This window comes from Toxorhynchites rutilus, chromosome 1 (assembly GCF_029784135.1).
Source record: "Toxorhynchites rutilus septentrionalis strain SRP chromosome 1, ASM2978413v1, whole genome shotgun sequence".
In the NCBI taxonomy this organism is placed as follows: Eukaryota; Metazoa; Arthropoda; class Insecta; order Diptera; family Culicidae; genus Toxorhynchites; species Toxorhynchites rutilus.
The window spans coordinates 43,626,961-43,650,877 of NC_073744.1; the positions used below are offsets into that span (position 1 = coordinate 43,626,961).

General features: G+C 37.1%; 1 protein-coding gene across 1 annotated transcript in view; it reads left to right on the top strand.

Moving 5' to 3' along the window:
- Nucleotides 1-20,491, top strand: part of LOC129761875 (transcription factor cwo) — a 66,264-nt gene extending 45,773 nt beyond the window's left edge. Inside the window, exons 3-4 of the mRNA XM_055759704.1 lie at nt 17,993-18,326; nt 18,389-20,491. Of these exons, the coding sequence (XP_055615679.1) occupies nt 17,993-18,326; nt 18,389-19,461 (1,407 nt within the window). The 3' untranslated portion in view covers nt 19,462-20,491. The remainder of the gene's footprint in view (nt 1-17,992; nt 18,327-18,388) is intronic.
- Nucleotides 20,492-23,917: the final 3,426 nt, after the last annotated feature.

The following is a 23,917-nucleotide window of genomic DNA, read 5'->3' on the forward strand; positions in this document are numbered from 1 at the left end:
CCAAAATTCCCGACAACAACCAAATTTCAATCAAAATTTACAACAATACCCTTTTCAACGAAATTTCAATCAAAATCAAAACAGAAACGTTAACAGAAATTTCAATAGAAATAATGTACCAGCGAGAATGTACGTAGTAAATCAGCAAGACATTCCTCGACTGAATAATCATGCAAACAATAATGGATTTCACCCACAAAACGAATCAGATAATACTTGCCAAGCTATGGTACCGTTCAACAACAATATTGCAAATAATGGGAACAATCAAGCAAATACCGATTATTTTTTAGCCAACCAGTAACAATTGCTAACAGATGTCGACTAACTGAACAATTGTTACGGACAGGCATACCGATTTTGACATTAAATTTAAATGCATCAAATTTTATCCAAGTCAAAGTGCACATGACTGGAAATAAAATATGCAACTTGATCATTGACACCGGTGCAGATATTTCGTTGTTCAAAGCACGAAATATTCTCCCAAATCAACATGTAAATATTAACAATAAGATTAAATTAACCGGCATTACGGAAAATAGTGTAGAAACATTAGGTTTAACAAATACATCTTTATGCTTTAATAATACATTAACTTTAAATCACGATTTTCACCTAGTTACCGCAGACTTACCAATTACGGCTGATGGTATTCTAGGTCGAGATTTTTTAATAAATTATAAATGTTTAATAGATTATGAACATTGGCTACTTACATTTAATATAGCCAATATACAAATTTCAGTACCAATAGAAGACAACTTAAATGAAGGCTTCATGCTACCAAGTCGTAGTGAAGTTATCAGAAGGATACCATATTTAAACATTAGAGAGGATATGGTAGTCCATTCAGAAGAAATTTACCCAGGAGTTTTCTGTGGTAACACTATAATTTCACCTTTAAAGCCTTATGTAAAATTTGTAAATACTACGAATAAACCTTTGTACATACATTATTCTAAATTTAAGCCTACATTAAGTATTTTAAACGATTATTCTATTCTTAATGTAAATACCAAAAATATTAATAATAAGAGATCCGAAGAGATTTTTAAAAGCATAAACACGGACAAAATTCCTCCATATGCTAAAGATAAATTTAAAAAATTAATTAATGATTATCAAGACATATTTTGTCTTCCAGAGGAGGATGTTACTCAAAACAATTTCTATTCACAGAACATTGTTCTAAGTGATAAAGTTCCTGTATATATTCCTAATTACAAGACGATTCATGCGCAACAAACCGAAATTAATCAACAGGTAAACAAAATGTTAGAGAGTAATATAGTGGAACCTTCAGTTTCACCATACAACTCTCCTATACTTCTAGTACCGAAAAAATCCCAAAATAATGACAAAAAATGGCGTTTAGTCGTTGATTTTAGACAACTAAATAAAAAAATTTTAGCAGACAAATTTCCTCTACCAAGAATTGACGATATTTTAGATCAACTTGGCAGAGCAAAATATTTTTCAACATTAGATCTCATGTCAGGTTTTCATCAAATACCTTTGGACAATGAGTCTAGAAAATTTACGGCATTTTCAACACAAAACGGACATTATCAATATACAAGATTACCGTTTGGATTGAATATAAGTCCAAACAGTTTTCAACGTATGATGACAATTGCAATGGCTGGTTTAACCCCAGAATTAGCTTTCATTTACATCGACGATATTATAGTCGTAGGATGTTCTGTAAACCATCATATTTCAAATCTAAATCAAGTTTTTGAAAGATTAAGATATTACAATTTGAAGCTAAATGCGCAGAAATGCAAATTTTTTAGCACTGAAGTTACCTTTCTAGGTCATAAAATAACAGAATATGGCATGTTACCAGATGATTCCAAATTTTCAACTATTCAAAATTATCCAGTTCCTAAAAATGCAGACGAAGTTAGAAGATTCGTTGCATTTTGTAATTATTATCGTAAATTCGTACCAAATTTTGCATTAATAGCAAATCCCCTTAATCAACTATTGAAGAAAAATTCACAATTTATATGGACCAATAGTTGTCAAAATGCATTCAACACCCTAAGAAATTCATTAATGTCACCAAGATTATTACAATATCCAGATTTTACGAAGCAATTTATATTAACAACAGATGCTTCAGATATAGGTTGTGGAGCTGTATTGTCTCAACAAACACAACATGGAAATTTACCAATAGCTTTTGCAAGCAAAACTTTTACACCTGGTGAAAAGAATAAACCAGTGATTCTAAAAGAATTAACAGCCATACATTGGGCTATTAATTACTTCAAACCTTACCTGTACGGTAGAAAATTTTTAGTACAAACGGATCATAGACCGTTAGTTTTCTTATTCGGTATGAAAAATCCAACTTCAAAATTAACTAGAATGCGTCTTGATTTAGAAGAATATGACTTTACAATTGAATACATAGCAGGAAAATCAAATGTAGGAGCAGATGCTTTATCAAGAATAGTAACCTCCTCTGATGAATTAAAAAATTTAAATATATTAGGAGTAAGCACAAGAGCGATGACTCGTAATTCGAAAAATAATTCAAATATGAAAACATCTGATAATCAAATTTCTGTACCACGAGAAACTGATCACTTCTCTACGTACATGACAAATAATCCATCAGAAACGAAGAAATTAATTAAACTCGAAACACGCGTCGACAAATATGGAATGATATTTTATTTAAAGAAAAACAATAAAATTATTGCCCAAGTGCATCAACAAATTTTACATGGAAGTCAGACATTAGAATCTGCACTTCTGAAAATAGAAGGAACAATGATTAAAATGAACCAAAAGAAATTAGCGCTGTCGACAAAAGACGAAATATTTAAAATGATATCAATTGAAAACTTTAAAATATTAGCGAATACTCAAGTGTATTCAATAGAAATTATTATTTACAATCCACCAATGTTTTTAACAAAAATAAAAGACATCCAAAAAGTATTGAATGATTACCATAACACCCCTACAGGAGGTCACATTGGTCAACATAAGTTGTACCTTCAAATTAGAGAAGTGTATAATTGGAGCAATATGAAAAGATCGATTGCAGAATTCATCAAGGCCTGTGAATTATGCAAACGAAACAAAGTCATAAAGCATACAAAAGAAAAACAAGTAGTTACTACAACACCAAATCACCCATTCGAAAGTATTTCAATAGATACAGTTGGACCATTACCAAAAAGTAACAACAACAATAGATATGTAGTTAGTATTCAATGCGAATTAACGAAATATGTCGTATTAATTCCAGTACCTACTAAAGAAGCAAACGTAATTGCTAAAGCATTAGTAGACAATTTTATTTTAACTTACGGAACATTTTTAACTTTACGTTCTGATCAAGGAACTGAGTATAATAACGAAGTCTTTGAACAGATCTGTGAAATGCTTAAAATTGAACAAAAATTTAGTACAGCCTATCACCCTCAGACGATTGGTTCTTTGGAGAGAAATCACAGATGTTTAAATGAATACCTGAGATCTTTCGTTAACGAACATCAATCGGATTGGGATGAATGGTTAAAATTCTATGCTTTCAATTATAACACAACCCCACATTCACACCATGAATTTACCCCTCATGAATTAATTTTTGGAACTAAAGCTAAATTACCACAAGAATTATTTGAAAAAGGAACTGAACCAATATATAATTTTGAACAATATAGTAAAGAACTAAAATTTAAATTACAACGATCTAATGAAATAGCAAGAACCAAATTAATTGAGCAGAAAATTCAAAGAGCAAAAAACTCAGAAAATGTCATTAATCCAATTCATTTAACAGTAAACGACAAAGTTTATCTAAAAATAGAAAACAGAAGAAAACTTGATCCATTCTATGACGGACCATATATAGTTCAAGAAATACTAGATACAAACTGCAGGATTCAGAACCCCAAAACAGAACATACACAGACAGTACACAAAAACAGATTGATAAAAATATAAAATCAAACAACATTCATTTTTAGAGAAGTTACTTCATTCGCAAAAACCAATTATATTACAATTATTTATAGAAATCTTTAGAAATATATCAAATTACCAATATTATACAAAACCACATACCATTGTTTACAATATACCAACAGCTTTGGAAAATAAAAGTTTAGAAACCTATAAAAAGTCTATAAAATATTTGTAACATTGAGAGAAGCCAAGGAATAATTAATCCATAATCTGAATACTAAGAATGATTCCATTGCATTACATCATTCTCTTAAAGAGGGATGGTGTAGTATGATTTCAAACCCCGTTCCAAAGTCCATCTTAAAACTCCCAATATACAAATTATCCTTCTCCTCATAAGCAGTTGATTGTTTCAAAATAAATGACTCATGCGTGGTCACTTCAATTTACGATTCCCACGAAACATTTCTCAAGCGCAACTGCATTATTTCGTTAATTGTTTTTCTCCCACATTCGTCCATGCCAACATGCGCGGGCGATATGAATGCACCCTTACATCATGTCGCGCGCAGCTAAAGGCAATAAACCAGAAACCAAAACAAACCCAGTTCTATTCTGATTAAATACGCGACCGTACACAAAGTCGTCGTGACACTTTACGATTTCCCATGAAATCGATATGCGCGCTTATGAGCGCAGTAAGCAATTTTATTTCTTGACACCATTCACATCGAACACTGCAGTCGATTGATTGGCTATTCCCTTTTGAAATCGACTTGGCTCCTCCCAATGAAACTCTCCACAAACTGTTGGCTAAGTTAGCTTAAGACACATGTAACTAGCATTAAGACAGTTCTTGTATGACACTCGACGCGGATGCACGCGTGGAGTGACGAGAAATGAATAAAACCCTTTTTGAATAAAAGTATAAAGCAAATATAAGACAAATTGTTTTGTTTTGGTTGTTTTGAAACGATACAATTCTTGATAATTCTTGATAACTGTACTCGAGCTATCTAATTAAGCAATGTCTGGGTGAATGGCGGGTGAAGTAGAACTTCCCAGTTCACTCTATCTAGATAATGTTAGACAGATTCATGAACATGTGATCTGAAGTACGCGTTTACATAATCACACCACTTACCTCAGTGAATCCTGATTATTACCTCTCCCTACTAACAACTATCCCTTCCTTGGTAGTCGCTATAGAACCCCGGTTTAGAGGCGATCCTCCTGGTGGCGAACATCGTACTAACATTCCTTCCCTTCCCCTGGTGACATGTTATCTGACATTGTACTCTATTTACCCTATTTCGATCATTTTTCCTACAACTGATGGAGCATATTCATATTCATATGCTTTTTCTTGTGATGAAGCGTCGAATGCACAAATTGTTAGACACTTTTTTTAAAGTGTTAAAATGTTTGTATGTATGGAGCAGACCTCTCAGCGACTGCCGTATGAATTGAAGCACAGCACCCGTCCTGAAATGGGTAATGTGTGCTTATTTACAAAGTGTCTTTTATTTTGCTCTCTCATATTGCTCTTATATTGCAATGACATAGATATCACACACAATCTCGTTTCACGCTTGAGCAGATGCTTAAGCTCATTTGATGTCATGTATGAGGATGTCCGAACATGTGCCACAAAATATTTCAGGCCTTCGGTCGAGGAACGCTCGTCACAAACATAGTGCCAACATATTCGTCACGTATTATAGAACCGTAAAGGCCTTACTTCCACACCTAATATGATATTCACGTTCAGAGACATCGCCTCTTTAGCGTGGTTTCCCTGCGATTATCCAGGCTATGGTTAAAGGTGAAAATCGTCATCCACTGTGGTAAGTTATGTGGTGTAATGTGTTGCCACATTGTGATCTGTAGAGGTTGAAATTTTTTCCAACTATTCTATACCATCTATACCATTTTAAAAAATCGATTTCAAAGAAAACTTGGTTTTATTTGAATAAATCATATTACTCAAGCTTCGAATCACTCGTTTGTATGGTGATGCCTCTACACACTCTTGCATAACTCAAACTGTATACTATCAAAAGTTTCGAACTGTTCCACGCTGGTTGATCAAATACTACATGGGATGAAATGTCCCGGGATTTTTCAATAGATAGCACCACTAAAACATGAACAAGATTCATTTGAAGAGGTTCATCTGTCACTAGCTTATGTGTCGCCTGACCATATAGTTCAGGAGTGAAAACAGGGCACATAAGACCGAAAAAATAAAAAGACATTATAAAATTTGGGGAGGAGTGGTTTACCATACAAATGAAACACAAATTTGCGCATAACTCGAGAACTAGTCAGGCAAATGGAACTCAATTTGGCATATGGAATTTTTAAGGGGCAAGAAATGTTTCTATGGTGGTTCAACACAACTACCCCCTGTATAAGGAGGAGGGGATTGCCATAAAAACAAAACACATATTTCTGCATAACTCGAGAATTAATAAGGCAAATGGATCAAAATTGGAATGTGATTAGAATTTTAGGGTTTTAGAAAAAGGGGGAGGAGGGTCCCACAAAATCATTACACATATTTCAACCAACCATATTCCAACCAAACATGACAATTGAAAATTTTCGGAAAACCCTGGATTGAATTTTCGGAATGGGAATTCCCATATGTTCTACAATAATAAGCGTTGTTAGTCCATCTGACGTTTGCGCTAACGAAATTGATCTGGATTTTCAGGTGAAAAAACGCACTTCTATATCTTCTATCTATATGAAAAAATGGATCGCCAAATGTGTTGGTAAGCGCAAAACTCAAGAAAGGAATCGTCCGATTTATTCCATGTAACAGAGATACATGTTATTTGCAAGTGATTAAAGAATCTTTAACGAGAATCGTGTCTGGAAATAATGTTGTTATAATGACGAGTTTTGGTAGAACTAGGAAATTTATAATAGAAGGAAATTGTAAAGGCTCAAATAGATGATCAATCAATGAAGAGTTCTGCGATTGAACCCATGAACGTTCACTTAGTAAGAAATCGTGAATGTTTGAAAGTATTCATAACAAAAAAAAATCCATTCTGGGTGGGATGAAGTATACCGGGTCAGCTAGTAATAAAATAAAAATATTTGACGGAGCACTCACTTTTATTAATCAATAAAAATGTATTTTGGGGGGGGTCTTCGTAGCCACATTAGCTGCGCGTTCGCTTAGTAAACGATCGATCGTGAGTTCAAAATTCAGGGCTCTCATTGACCATCTTTGTGTTGTTACAGTATAACTACGTCCACGCAACAATGAAGATCGATCGTTCATACGACTCTCTGCAAGAATAGGGTGTCGACTCAAAACCCGAAAAAAATCCCTGATATTCCCTGACATTGTTTGAATTCCCTGATATTCCCTAATTTTCAAGGTTTTTCAAGGTAGTGGACACTCTGAAGAAACATCGGGCTGCTGTTCTATTAATAACACAACAATGATCATATCAACTGTCTCCGCTGTTCGCTGGTCTAAATACTCTTACGCCGAAAAATGACAACTGTGTAATGTGCTATTTATAGATATGATAAACATGTGACATGTACACTATTAAAATTCGGCTCTGCTACAGCTACAAATGCTAATGAGCCTCAAATAAACAAAAAAAAATATATTTTTCGCAAACTCTATGTCGCAAACTCTTTGTCGAAAAAGGCTGTTTCACCCAAGCCATTTCTTCGATGATAATCTTCTGCAGAATATGATTGAAGACTATCCAACAAATCCTGCAGATTGTTTGTCTGAAATTATCGATGAAAACAAAACCAAATCCCGTTTGCGTGTACAGCCGGGAACAGCTCTATTTCGGTTGTGCATCGCAGTTACACGACATATTACCCAGAGTGAACAAAGTACATTAACTATCTCTATATGTCTAGTGAAATTCAATAAAAAAAAATTCCAAAGTTGGTTTTCATGTGGAAGCACTTGCGATAGCTTCGCGGAATACCAAGTGCCCCCTGCTTTAACCCTTTCATTACGGCAGTGTGCTCCGCCAAAGTGCTACCCCTGTACTGAGCACTGCGCCGAAAAGTATGCAAATCGCGCTCGTGTGATCCAAGAGCAGTATGAATTTCATGTCGTCTAAAGACGACGCTCGTACACACAGCTCGTCGCGCGGTTGTCGTCTATAGACGACGCTCGTAACGAAAGGGTTAAATTAACAAAAATTGGAAGCATACTCATATTCCCATACATTTGTTTTGTGCATTTCTGTGCCTACCTAACCGTTCTTACAATGCCGAAGAACGAGTGTAGATATAAGGTATAATTTTAATCTGCCACTGCGAATAAGGTATGCGTAAATCGCTCGCTCGAAATGCAAATGCAACGCTCATCCCTACGGACACTATATAGAGAGGAAATATTGCAAATTAACCCCGCTCGTTTATAAGTTATTAAAACGCCAGTCCCTCATAACCCTGATGCCTCTTGCGACTGGCATAATCTCGCCCGATCAATTATTCTCAGATTTTCGTGAAATTTGCTAGTTTTGTTCTTTATCACAAAACATTAACCCGTATTTTTTATCATCAGGATGATCATTTCCATTTTAGGGTTGTCCAAAAAATAAATTTTTCCTTTTTTTTTTTCCAAAAATGACTTTACTTTCAAATTTATGACTCTTGAACTACTGTACCGATTCAGATGATCTATATATCAAATTAAATAGGTGACCATTTCCATTTTAGGGTGGTCCGAAAGATATTTTTTTCTCATTTTTTTCAAAAAATTACTTTTTTGATAAACTCATAACTTTCTAACTACTGCACCGATTCAGATGATCGACATATCAAATTAAAGCCAATTAGCTAGTCTCTTTTCGAAAAATATTATACTTGCAGAAATTTTGAATTTTGGTCTGGAAATTATTGTTTGTATTTTTTTTATAGTTTACATTGTCTTGGGACCAATGTCGCAAGGTTCTTAATATTTTTTCTTGAAAGCTAAGATTTTTTTAGATAGCATATCCAAAATTCAGAGATGCGTTATTTTTTATTCTTGAGTTATGATTTTTCAAAAGTAACTCATGGTCCGAAAAATCATTTTTCCCTTTTTTTTTTTTCCAAAAATGGCTTTTTTATATTCAAAACTTTTAAATTATCGGGGAGATTCTTATGATCGATATACTTATTTGATTCCACATGAAATCCCACATATGCATAAAAATTGGATTCTAGTCGCATAGGAATATTGAACGAAAACTGAAACATGTTAACTTTGAAAAATCACTCGAAAACGCCTCTCTGATATTCGGATATGTTATGTAAAAAAAACTTCGGCTTTCAAGAAAAAAATAAAGAATATATGGTGGCTTTAATTTGATATATCGATCGTCTAAATCGGTCCAGTAGTTCAAAAGTTATGAATTATTGAAAAATGTCATTTTTAAAAAAAGGGGGAAAAGTTGATTTTTCGGACCACCATAAAATGGAAATGGCCACCCTGCTGAAAAAAAATAAAAATACGGGTCTAATATTTTACGATGAGGAATAAAACTACAATTTTTCATGAAAATCTGACAATCACTATGTCGGTTTAGCATGGAATTCAATTTTGTGCTTGAACCCATTCTCACCCCCACTCATTGTAAATAAGAGATTATTTCGAAAATATTGAAATTGGAATGGAAACAATTTTTTGTCATCAGTAATGACTCATCTGGCAAGACTTTGAAGAATCATTCCATACAATATTTACAATTTTAGTAGTTCTTTATAATGCTGGGCATGAGATTGTTTCTGATGTGTTATTTGATGGCTTTTACACATCAAACTTTGATGGATTATTGAATAATAACTATTTGTACTACAGTAATGTATTATGCATTGGAAGTTGTGGAAATATGTCTCCTATTAAACGGCACACAGCTTTAAAAAATATTCTTTCTGCATTTTTTGATCCAATTTCACCCCCATAACCCATTTTCACCCCCTATTATGCTGACAAAAATTTAATAAAACCATCAAAATCAACATCAACTTTAGTGTCTGATACATCAAATAAATCGGGGTACAAATGGACAACATTACAAGTATTTTTTCTTTGTACTCAAAATACGGTAGGGTAAATGATCTTGGTTTGTCTGATTTAGGGTGGTTTCACGCAACTAGTAAATGCAAATCGAATTTTCTTTATGAAAATCACATCCAATCAACACGAGTTTAGGTTTGTTGAAAAGTCTCAAGTATCTTGTTTTTAGTACTACCATTAGGCGTGTAAATTATTTTTTTTTATGTTTTTTAACGATTTTCCTAAAAGAGAAATTATGATCATGGTTTGTCCGGTTTTAGAAATCACTATCTTTGAATGTAAAAGTTCGAGATTTCAAATAGATATTGCATTTCTCACTGCTTGAGTTTACTGTCATCATATTGATCCATTCATAATTTAGGCTTTCTTCAAAATATTGCCTTTTATTGGGCATTTTAAAAATATTCACCTCAACACACTCAACACAGAGAAACTTTATTTCTGCTATGCGCGAAGGACACCATAAACAAATGCAGCGCGCCAAGTGGTTGCCATTGAAATCATATGGACAAAACAACATTAGTGAATCGGACAACTCATGATCAGAATTGAGGTCATCGAAATGCATTAATTACATGGTTTAGCTATGTAAATCCGATACAAATAGTGTGCAAGCATGATTGGTTGTTTTTTTTTCGGATCATGCTGCACCCCCGAATCGTGTACCCAGGTGTGCTGAGCACCTCGACTCCTGTTCTCATACGACCATCTCAAACGATAGAATGTGTTACACTAAAGAAAATTGTTGTTTATGCCAGTTGGCTGCTCGAGGTATTCTGTTTGAGGATATTCGGCTACATTCGGCTTCGTTCTACACCAGCCTTCGGTAACGTCTTTTCACGAAATGTATTCGAGGGTGAGACTCCGCTATCTTGTGGATCAGGATCGATTTGCCGTAACTTCGGGAACAAATTTTCCTACTCCAGTAATTTTTCGATACAATGCAACTTACCCAACTTTTCCAGGTAGGCTTGAATGTGAAAGCTTCAAGTTGAGTAAATCTTCCAGTCGAACAAGCAAACCCGTACTCGGAGTGATCAAATGTTGGTTTGAACATTAGGAACAGTGTATTGTTCTTCATGGAGAATATTTATACTTATCTTTACTCTTCCATCTCTACATTTTGCCAATTCCCTATCTTTTCAATTTTCCTTAGATTTTGCTTCAACTTTATACAACTGTTGTAGATAGAACATGCGCGAAATTCCATAAACTCGAATATTATAAACTTATTTAGATAATATAATGGAGAAACCCCAAATTACTGGAAGCCTTACGCAAATGGGTTTTTTATCTCCGTCATATTTACTGTTAATCTACTCGGGTACTGCTGAACCCGAAAAGATAACGATTGCGACGAAAGTGACACGTGACTACTTCAAGTGCAAATGTTTGGTTCGTTTCAGAAAATACATTTAAACAAGATTTAAGATCCCTATGTGCCTGGAGCATGTGTTCTGTGTGTTTATGGTATGCATTTCTTGTTATCAGCTGTTTTGGCCGTTCCCTGCTACACGAGTTACACGATTCTCGGAATTCAATCGGTTTTATTTGAAATTTTGCTGGTTTTAGGGGGTCTTCGATTGGAAAAATAAGATTCCTCTCCTTTTCTAGCTCCCTTCTCGAACATCCGATCACTCGATCATCGATCATCGATCAACGCTCTTATCAGCAACTTTCCATTTCCTTGGTGCCGATAATGTAAAGCAAATAAACATTTCAGAAGAGAGTTATAATATTTTATAACTCCCCTTGGCAAATAATGTTCGCGGTAGTGTCATAATTTAGCAGAGTTATCGGGTGCGGCAGGCATGAAAGGAGACGTTCTGTCGGAATTCAGAAGCATATAAATGAACATCGTAACTTCGGAAACCACTGACCATGAGTAGAATTGAGTGACTCTGATCACATTTTGTGTGACGAATTGCAACACTGTACATATGTCCACCGGGGAAACACTTGTTTGCTCACGTGTATGACACCGGCTATTTTTCTACGACATTGTTAGCTAGTGACAAATGAGTCCACAGAGGCAACGACCCACATACGTATTGAACAGCAACGAGATGTAAACAAAAGTAGCCCATCGTAACGTCAATTTTCCCACACAGTCCTCACGCGTATTGTTTCCAACGATGATGCAGACATTAGAAAAAACGGACCGGTTTTCATTACGTATCGCGAAACAAAATTACTACTAATGTAAATGTCAATTCAAGCACATCGTCGGTGGTATTTGGCGGTGGTGGTCATTCGCTGATAAAAACAGCTAGCAACAAGACATTGAGCTAACGAGTCGGAGGTGGTCTACCGGTAAAAACTGCCCACTCATCGGTGCTACAAGCTTGCCTATTGTTGCGCGTGTTGTTCTCCCCTGTATCTACCGGTTTGTTATTTTCAAAATAATCACGTGCCTGCAAATTATCTTGCGTGCTGTGGACAATTTGTTTCTATTATGTTTCAGCGTGCATACAATCGACACGAGATATGACTACATGATGTTGCAAAAATTTGCTTGAAATGTTGCGATCATTTCCACATGAGGACCGAACAAGTGCTACTACTACATGGGCTGAAAAGTCCCGGGATTTTTAATGAAAACATAATTTTTTTTGGGCAAAGCTGTATTTATTCCACAACATAGTTTTCTTCGAGGGCAATACACTTGGTATAGCGAGTTTCCAATATTTCGATGCCCTATCTGTAGTACGAAGCGTCTAAGTCTTCAAAAAATGCATCAGTGCCACTCTGCAGACTGTCTATTGGACTCAGGAGTGTGGTAATGGATCCACGTTTCATCTATTGTCACGAAACATTGAAAGAAATTCACTCGATAACGCTTTAAAACGCCAAACCGGCTGTTGAACGCGCCGCTGTTTTAGGTCGACGATCAGCAAACGCGGCACCCATCGGGCGGATATCTTTTCATATTCAAAATATCGTGCAAAATGTATCCCATTCGTACTTTTGAAATGCATACGGCCTCAGCTAACACGCGTAACTTCACTTCACGATCGTTCAAAACGAGTCGATGCACTTGTTTTACGATTTCTGTATTCCTAGCCGCTTTAGGCCTTCCAGAGCGAGGTGCATTTGCGGTGCTTATACGGCCCATTTTAAATTCACTAAACCACCGATAAACTGTTGTTCTCGTAGGAGCAGAAGTGGAATAACATTTCGCCAACCACTGCATTGATTGTTTTTCGACCATTTTTGATTGTCCCGTCCTTTTATCAATCTGTGCCGTATTTTGGATACAGAGAAAAACATACCCCTTCGTCATTATTTTCAATATTTTTCTTCAAATGAACTTCTGATTGGAACATGGGGATAAAATTTGCTCAGTGTATTCGCAGAGAAAGAGTTTGTCTGCCACTTATTACTTTACTTATTTCCATGCAAACTTAGCTGCAATTTGCACACCATAGAAGAAAAAATAACATCATGGAAGCAAAAGGAACTTCATGGGAAGCACCCCCATCGCTTAGAGCAAGCGCATATCGACAAAGTATCATCGAACACGTGCCTGGTGCGAGGTGAACTCTTTTCTGGGACAGAAGGGTTTATGGTAACCAGCCAAGACCGGATAATAACGACTAACGACTTTGTCGACTGTTGCAGAAAGTGCAATAAAGTAAGAGCGACGATTGAGCACGTCATAGCCGGCTGTGGAGCGCTAGCCGAATCAGCTTATCTCAATCGTCAAAACTCGGTTGCCAAGATTGTTCATCAACAACTAGCATCAAAACACAACTTGGTAAATCAGGTGGTACCCTACTAACGGGTGTTAAATAAAAAATGAGAATTTTTTCAATCACATATAAAATAATTTTTTTTTTCATCGACATCACTTACGTCCATTTTCTTGTAGTCAGTTGCTTCGTGTTCTTGGCCCTCCAATTGTTTTTATACACTAGGGCACTGAGTGAGCCAAAGAAATCCTCTATTAGGCGGCACTGGGGCAAGTTTGTTGGGTTACGATCTTTCGGCACGAACGGTATCTTTTTCTCCTCAAGCACTCTTCTCGATAGATTTGTTGGTTGATTGCCAGACCGCTCGGCTTAAACCAAGGCTTTGAAATGCCCCGGTCGGAGATGTACAACATAACCTTTTTTTCAAACTTGTGCTTGAACTTGTATTTCACTTCAGGCGGTGTGGATGACTTGTCGCTGGAGTAGTAATTATCATTTCCTGGAATATGCGGTTTGGACAGCGGAAAATAGCTTTTGACGTCCAAAACGAAAGACGTCCCGCAGTATTTTTTGGTCATCCATCGACACTGTAATTTAACCGTCTCAATCTGCTCCTCCGTGTACTCCGGCGACCTCGTCTTCTTCCTGCAGACGATTCCTTCCATCTTGAGGGTCCGATGGATCAATACGTGGGAGCAGCCATATTTCCGACCGGCGTCACGCAGGCTGGTTGCGTCCTTGTTGTCAAACAGCTTCTTTAACGATGTCTTCCTCTGCTTCGTCATTATCGTCACCGGACGACCCAGGATACGATATACCGTACTGACAGGTACATTTTCTTCCTTAAAATGTGCCACCGTGAACTTTTTTCCTTGCTGGAAATGCGTTTCGTAGAACCGTACAATGCGTTCGCGGAGCACGTGCTGTTTCGACGCCATCTTTGCTTTGACTAAATTAAAACTAGCAAAACCAAACACGCCTACTGTTTCTAGGGAGCCCAAAGAGCAATTTTCTTGGAGAAAGAAAATTTTACGCTCTTTATTTGAGTTGCTGAAAAGTATTGAAGAAATTCTCATTTTTTATTTAACACCCGTTATAAGTATATTCCGGATCCGGTTTTGGAAAATAGCTGCTATAAGTTGTACTGGGATCGCGAGATCATTACGGATGTCCGAATACCAGCTAATCGCCCTGATATTGTGGTCTACGACAAAAAGAAGAGCGAAGTATTAATTGTAGACATTGCGATACCGTTAGACCACAATCTTCAATCAACGTTTTCTGTCATAATAACTAAATACCACGAATTGGCAGAAGAACTAACACAAATGTGGCATTTACAGGACATCCGTATTATACCAGTGGTAATCTCAGCAACTGGTTTAGTTCCCCACTCTCTCACGCAGTCTTTGGAGGAGCTGCGAACGGCTGAACGTATCAATATGTTCACGGATGTTTAGGGAATATGTTGAAGATTCCTTGTAGACAACTTGATGTTTCGATCTATCTCCCTAAAATAGACCCGCTCCCTCCTCTGGAATTTTTTAATCAGAAGTCAGAAGTGGTATAAAATATTTCAGAATCATTTACTTCTGTTATTGCATCAAAAACACCGTGATAATGGGGTAATTTGGCATCAATTCATAAAATCCGGAAAGTCAAGGCATGGCTTACTAAATCGGGGCTTCAGATTCTGGACTGGTCAGCTTATTTACCAGATCAAAACTCTATCAAGAACTTATGAGGAGTGATCGTACAAATAGTAGATGCAGCTTACAAGCAGTATGAGTGATTATGAAGATCTTTAACGAGTAGTATCCTCTGCGTAGAACGAGATACACACTATAACATCACGCAACTTGGTCATAACCACCCCGAATGGGTTATATGAACTAATTGAGAAATGAAGATGACCTACGAATTAGAAACTTATTGTAATTCATGTGAAATTGACGTTAATTTTGTAAAGGAGCGAGATTTTTTCTATCTGGTTCGATAGTTATGAAACACTGGAATTTTAGATTTTTGATTCTTTCGCGTCTGAACACAACAATAAAGTTCAAATGGGCAGTCTTTTAAATGAAGATAGTTATTACATCCTACACTGTATACTTCAATTCAACCGACTTCTTACATATCTCTGGAAACTCAGAAGAAATGAGGGGTTCTATAGTTGTGAAACGCAGTGTATCACAATGATTAAATTTTTGTGGAATGTGTCTTCAGGGATGGTAATCTGAGATATTCAATACAAAACATGCTACATGGCTTTATGGAATAATGTGTTTGGCTTCTGATATCGTTTGAAGATATTACAAGAATTATAAGTTCTAGCCTCTCCTGTATATAGAAGGTAATACCACATTTTGCTGCATAAAAAAGCATTTGGACTAAGACGAGACTGCACATAGAACACCCAACTAACCTCGCATGAAAGCATATTTAGCATTATATTAGGAAGCCATTTCAACTACTTGGGAAAAAATCCAAGTTACTTAATGCAACCTTTCTGGACCCGAGGATCATATCAGACTATTTAAAAGTTCTTAAAACTAAGCAAAAGAGACGAAACCTTACATGAGCAACTCATGATATCTTTTTAGACTGTTTCAACGAAATCGCAAACAAAAATAATAGTCGATTTCGCGTTCAGAGAAAATATTTCATTGCAAACGAAATCGACTGTTTGTCTTTCTGTCTTTCTGTCTGTCTGATTCTTGTAGACTCGGAAACTACTGAACCGATCGACATGAAAATTGGTATGTAGGGTTTTTTTGGGGCCGGGGAAGGTTTTCGTGACAGTTTGAGACCCCTACCCCCTCTCTAAAGGGGGGCTGCCATACAAATGAAACACAAATTTCTAAATTTCTCGAGAATTAATCAAGCAAATGAAACGAAATTTGTCGTGTGGAGGTTATAGTGTGCAATAAATGATTCTATGGTGGTTAGATACCCCTCCCCCCTCTCTTAGTGGGGGCTGCCATACAAATGAAACACAATTTTTTGCATTACTCGAGAATTAATCAAGCAAATAAAACCAAATTTGGCATGTGGAGGTTATAGGGTGCAATATATGATTTTACGATAGTGAGTCACACCACCCCCTAGATACTGCTCCCTTCTCTCTTAAGAGAAAGGGGTAAATTAGAAGATCAATCAATGAATAATTTTGCGATTGGACCCATGAACGTGCGCTTAGTTATAGATATTTTCAACGGTATTATTTTGAAGACATACTTTGAATGAAAGAATATTCAAAAAGTGCTGACCAGTTTCTGTTTAAATAATTAAATCAAACCTCATGTCCCGTGTATCAAATTACACGAGAATGGGATGGATAAGAGGATTAAACTTCAGAATCCCATATGGATGTAGCTCAGATTATACTGATCGTGAAGTGGATAAATTCGGGTTCGTTCTGAGATATAGAATATATTATTATTCATCAAAACTGTAGAAACTGTTCATAAAAAATGATTCTAAATATTTCTCACTATTCAAACGAGTAAGAGTATGCGAGATTTCGATTATTAAACATAATAGTCATGTTTTATCTCTAGCGTGAAACTACATTCCTATATGTGCATCAAGTACATTATTCCCGAGCAACCAAGTATTCCTCCTCATCTTTGAGCCAGCATTTGATTCAGCAAACTAATCATCGAGGTATAATCGCAAACTTGTCATTCTACAATATACGATAAATTAAATGGAATATTATCTCATACGCTGTATTAACTTTACCTGCATAACGTTCAAACGTCCGAAATTATGCAACCGACACAACGTTCAAACATCCGACATTATGCAACCAACATGTCTCTTTTATACGGGAATGAACACTTTCACTTCACGGAGTTCATTTTTACACGCAACTGTCCGTGACAATGATGACAGACACAAAAAGATTAAGTGAAGTGTAAGTGACGTGAAAGCGTACGTGGCAGTGATATTCGTGATCAGGCCCGTTATTTGCAAGTGGTTAAAAAATCATGAACTAGAATTGTGTCTGAAAATAATCTGATATTATAATGACGAGTTTTCATAGAAGTACTAGGGATTTAATAGTAAAAGGTAATTTTGAAAGGTAGATTAAAAGATCAATCAATGAACAGTACTGCGATTGGACCCATGAACGTACGCTCAGTAAGAAAATTTATAACTGAAATTTGATTTATATAACGAAAAATAAGTTTTGGGCGGGACGAAGCTATTAAATATATATTTTAAACTTACACCGTACAAATTTTTGAAGCAACTCTAACTTCACTGTGAGTAACATCCGGACTTCCCCCTTATTCTCTTTCAGCAAGACCCACTATCACATCGAATCATAGAGAAACGGCGACGTGATCGAATGAATTCGTGTTTGGCAGACCTCTCACGGCTCATTCCCCAGCAGTACATGCGAAAGGGCCGTGGACGTGTGGAGAAAACCGAGATAATCGAAATGGCAATTCGACATCTGAAGAACCTCCAGAACCAGGAATGTGTTCGCGAATCAGCATGTGCCGAGCAGTACCGGCTAGGCTATAACGATTGCCTTGCCGAGGCTGCGAAATTCATACTGCGAGAAAGGGGCGATGAAATGTGCTATCGGATGGTAACTCATCTGAAAGAGCACTGCAACGAAATCATGAAAGGTACGATAGCCACCGTTTCTATCTGACAAATGTTCACTATCTCGCTCGTTCATTCATTTCAGGTGAATTAATGAAGTCTCGATGTGGCCCTGAAATCCCAAATGGGACCAGCCCTGTGTACCTGCATCCAGGACCATTGTCACAGCTGCGCGACATGTTGTCTTGTCCTTCGGATGTGGAACACAGCAGCAATGACCACCACGACGTGAAAGATCTCAGCTTCCGTAATAACATCAATGGCAACAACAGCAACCCACCGCAAGCTGCTGTGATCACCTCAACTGCTCCTAACATGCAGCACTTGGACACATCTAGCAACCACTCAACTATTGACTTCGATGCTTCTTCGCCATCTCGCATTTCCACCAGTTCCACCAGTGGCCAGATGCATCACAGCCAGCAGGACAATAACAACAATATCAACGCTCAGCACGAGAGTGTGCTGCGAACAATTCGCATGCGAAAGTTCTCTGAAACATCGCCGGAACATGAGCATAGCCATAACAGCTATAAATTCAAAAACTACATTCAGCAGCGTTTCTCCCAAGACACCCACCATGGTCACGAGAATGGCCATTTGACCGATGTTGCTCACAGTCCTTCTTCCATGCACGAAGACCATCCAATGACCGAAGTGCCTCTGCCGCCTCCAGCGAATTCTTCCGTAAATGGAGTTGGCTCAAAGAATAAAGCCGATTGTTTCAATGCCAGCAGTGGATGTGACGAACCGTTATCTCTGAAACGAAAAGTGTCGTGTTTGGAGCAGCCATCCCCTGCGGCACTAGCATCCCGCGAAGATCGCGAAGAACTGCTATTGGATCGGAAGCTAAGGAATGGTTTCACCGACATCAAAAACGAACACGCAGCGAGAAGCACTTACACTTCATGTGCCGTTCCAATTTTCGCCTGTCACACCCAAGGCTTCTATATTCCATTGAACGTAGACTATGAAACGTTACTGCCATATCTGAATGGAATTGATTTGTTTGGAAAGACCCATCTACAGATGCCTTCGCTGCATCCCATCAGCATCAGCGTCAACTATGCTCCTGCCAGCTTGATGAAGTCCGTCGCCAACGGATTATCAACAGCTAGCAAAACCAAACTCGTCGAGGGAATGGTCAACGGTTGCTAAAAGATCAAATACGCCAAACGCTTGTAACCAATCTAGTGAAAATGTAAGGAATCAGTCACAAAACCATTATTTTTATCTACGATTGTAGTGAAAAGTGAGAGTAATTTTTCCCCGTTCTTCCATGCGACTATCCATGCTTCAGTTCCAAGCACTGTGTGAAATCCAAACACAAAATCAAACAAACATTATTAAGTGCATTTTCAACGATTCATCGTGCATGTGCATGTGCATTTCAAAACCTTCTAGACATGAGAGAGGTTGCCATAATTGGAGCTATTCAAATGACAGAAGCAAATTTAACTGTTCGCCTAGAACAATTGCCACCAACAGAAACAAAAAGTGCTTCGAAAATAGAATTGTTCCAATGCTATCGCTGAAAAGAACCAACTAACTGATAGATAAATAACTAAGAAACACACAGTAAGTGTACATGAATATTCCAACTCAGGTAAACGACATTTCTCACAAGTAGAAAAAAAAACTACATATGCGGCATAGATAGCGAATGGAACATCGAATCAATGCAAACGATGTTCAAACTCAACCGTCGTAGGAAATAGATATCCATTTAGAGCAAAAAACGATGCATGAAAGAAACAATGTAGCAAATGAATGAGTATATTATGTGAGCCATTTTCTTATTTTTATGAGTTCACATAATCAGTGACTTCACCACCCACACAATCCGAAGCAGGTTATGTTTCGTGTAATTTTATATTACTGATAGTTATATCAAAATCTTTTAATCTGTGATACTGATCAACAAACGATAAACACAATGTAGAAATGCAGCGAAGATAAGTTGGAATGAAAAAGATAGCGAGAGAAAACAAATACAGTTGAACTGTATCAGATCACTAGGACAAGGAAAATGGGAATGGATTGTAATAACCAGTCAGCTTCTTTTCGTACTGTATATTTGTGACTTTGAGCGTAAGCGAATGATAGAAACGCTTTGTTTTCTATTAACAAACAAACAAGTGCTGTAAATATAATGGAAAATAAACCAAACAATTTGCCATAAAACAAACCATGGGTTTCAATGCATCATCACGTGCCCATATCGGGTCATCGGGTAGTGTCCAAGATAATCAGTAGTCACGGCTCAAGGCTGGTTTAGAGCTCTCGTGATGGTGAACGTGAACAAATACTTTTTTGTTAATAATTCATCAGTCTATATATAAAACACGAAGTAAACTTTTTGAAACGATAGGAAGAAACAATTTCTAGTCGCAAAACATTTAAACACAATTAATATTGATAAAAATGAATTAATCCCCCTTGCTTCGTTCGAATTCTCCAGCTCCTAGTGAACAAAATTATTTGTTTCTCTTCGTTTGTTATTGTACAATCAAATTTTCGTGCGTAATCCGATCCAACGTCACCGCGGCCTAAGGCCGCGGAATAGTAAACGCAATGCGACGCGAAAACGCGTTTTTGACGTTTTAATAATATAACACTCTATGTGGAGGCGAATGAACTGCAAAGTTTAAAGCCTCTTAAAAACAAAGAAACGAAAGAAACACTCTATTCCATTGAAACTAAAGGCCCATTTATACGTTGCTAGTAGATGACTTGACAGTAAACAGCTACTGACCCGGTCATCTCGCTTGACAATCGATTAATTCGCCTAGTCCGTTCACACAGTGTAAGTTGCTAGCGTGAAACTAGAAACTACTACACGGGTTTGGCAGGGATGACAGGTAATTTTTCAAATGTTCTTAAATTAACTTAACTAGAGATTGTTAACCGGTTTTACCGGTAGTACCGGGTCATTTTCCATTACCGAGTTACCGGTAATTTTACAATCGAAAACCGGTAATTTCGGTAATTTTAATTTTTACACCATAAATAATATTCGCCTTTATGTCGCTTCGAAATATTACTGTAGAATCTAAATAAGATCGAGAAATTCTACTGGCAGTGTTGTGCCGATTCTACGACCTCCGACCTTCTGTTCAAAAATAGCTGCTTGATCTCGATACTCGATGTCCTCGAACCAGTTCTGGTCGCTGTTGAACTGCTATGCCGGAAGAACTGCACTCTTTATGTAACTGACGTCGGATTGCAAATTATGCTAGAACAGCTATCTGCGTTCTGCTCGTGGTCATGGCACAATTAATGATAACTTCGGCGTCTTCTATCAAACTTCACGGAATGCATTGAACAGCAGGTATTTTAAATCGTTCGTGATTTGATTAAATTTGACGATTCTGGTATTGGTTCAGTAGCTGGATAACAGGAAGGAAAAAACCCCACTGGAAGATGCAGAATCTGTTACGCATCAAGGAAAAACTTTACGATTGCAGCAATCAAAGGTATCAACGTTCAGCCCAAGCTCATCAACGTTCAGCCCAAGCTCAACGTCTATAAACAAATTGGTGAAAATTCTCACAAATGTTTTCGTACAGAGGGAATCAGACATGGCAATGGTATTCGATGCTTTTCGCACTGTACGCCCAACATCATTGGACTCTGAACGTCCGATTTCCTCTTCTGGAAATTTCGGTAGAGGGAAATCAGGGTAAACCCGACACCTCCTGAATTTTCCAATTAGAAGACATTTTTTTGCATATTTTCCGATGTCCCTTGTACACAATTGTCATTTCTTACGTTCCGATTTTCCCTACAGCTGCGGAAGTTGCTTTACTGTCAAAACAAACTACACAACAGGACTGGTCAACAAACATGAGTTAGTCCGTGTAAAATTTCGCTAGTGGAATTTAAGTGTTTTTGTCGGAAAATATTGGAAAATTCGCTACTTCTGGGAACCTAATTCATCTTAGATCATTGTTCAGCGTATTTAGTGAGACGGTGGGTGGTTTTGCTGCTTATCGATGCTCGAAAATTTTGTTTTGCAATTTCGAGTCTGTTCGGGGTAACACTGACACCTTCAGTCAGGGTAAAACCGACACCTGGTTTGTGTCTCACTGACAGGAAAATGCGTCCTTACTTTTCGTAGATGTCTGTAGACGCCTCGTGTTATATTCGGAAGACAAAACGACAGAGTTGGACCGATGAATAACCAAAACCAACTATGAATCGGGCATGCCATCAAAAAACCCATGAACTTAAATTCCACTACCGAAATTTTACGCGGACTAGCTCCTGTTTGCTGGCCGGTCCTGTTTTGTTGTTTATTTTAACAGCAAAGCGACTTCCGCAGCTGCAGGGTGACACGAAACGTAAGAAACGACAGGTGTGTACAGGTGACATCGGGAAATTTGCAAAGAATTGCTTCTAACTGGAAAAATCCGAAAGTGTCGGTTTAACCCACAGTGTCGGTTTTACCCTGATTTCCCCTACATTCAATCAAAATGCCTCGGCCAACGAAGAGAAAGGTTAAAGCTCTCCAACGTGAATATGTGAAAAAATACGATCAACTAACTAAAAAGGAATTGTCAACTATAATCAACTGTTAGATCGTCTGCTTTGGTCTCCTCAAACACCTTGGTTTTTTTGAATTTACTGATTACAATAAGTTTAAATTTGTGGCTTCCCGTGGCGTTGCTACAAGAAAGATCGCAATTCTATCCTTGCTATTTTTATACCCTACCCTTAGAAAAATCCTCGGTCGAAAACTACTAAATACATTTGGTAATGCAAAATTAGTAGAATGTACAAATTTTTTGTACATATTGTCAACAGACCCGCATCCCTACCAAAGATTAGTATATTTTACTCGATAACATTAGTAAGCTTGGATATTGTCATATCTGAAAATTGGTGAAAAAAGCACGTATTAACCATTTTCATTGTTCCCATAAGGCAATGCGGAGGTATAATAAGGATATAATTCTGATACGTGCATTTTCGGCGAGAAAATTTAGCCGATATTGGGCTTCCGAATCATGGTTCTGCTTGACATATGTGTTTATTAGTACGGTCGAAAATGACTATAGATTGGTAGTATTTACCAAAAAATTCGTTATATTTACTAATTATTTCTCTCAGTGTAGGACATTCTTTGAGTCTCAACGGCTAAAGTAAAAGTGGAAAAACACTTCCAAAAGATCCCCAATTCGCATGTGTTATAAATTTGCTGATGTTACGCTCGCGTATAATCAGAATTTTACTTCATGTGCAAATACCCCTTCATTTATATTTGCAATTGTTCATAGGAACACATCGTTCATACATTTTACTTCAGTATTGAATTGTTATTTATTAAATGTATTCTAAGACTCGTGTCAGTGAAGCGCCACACAGTCTGATAAGTGAATTGATCTATTTACGTACCAAATCCAAAACAAACGGTGTGCTTCGCTCTTCTCTCAAAAACACTGTTACCCCATGGAAACACGTGGTTTTACCTATACTAGGTAATGGCTTCGTTCCACCTTCACTTTAAATATTTCAATCGATAATTGAAGAGTGGCAAACAAAATAGTGTTTGTACAAATTTCAAACCAAACTGTATCTGTCTAAAAGTGTCGAAAATTTTAACTCTGGACAA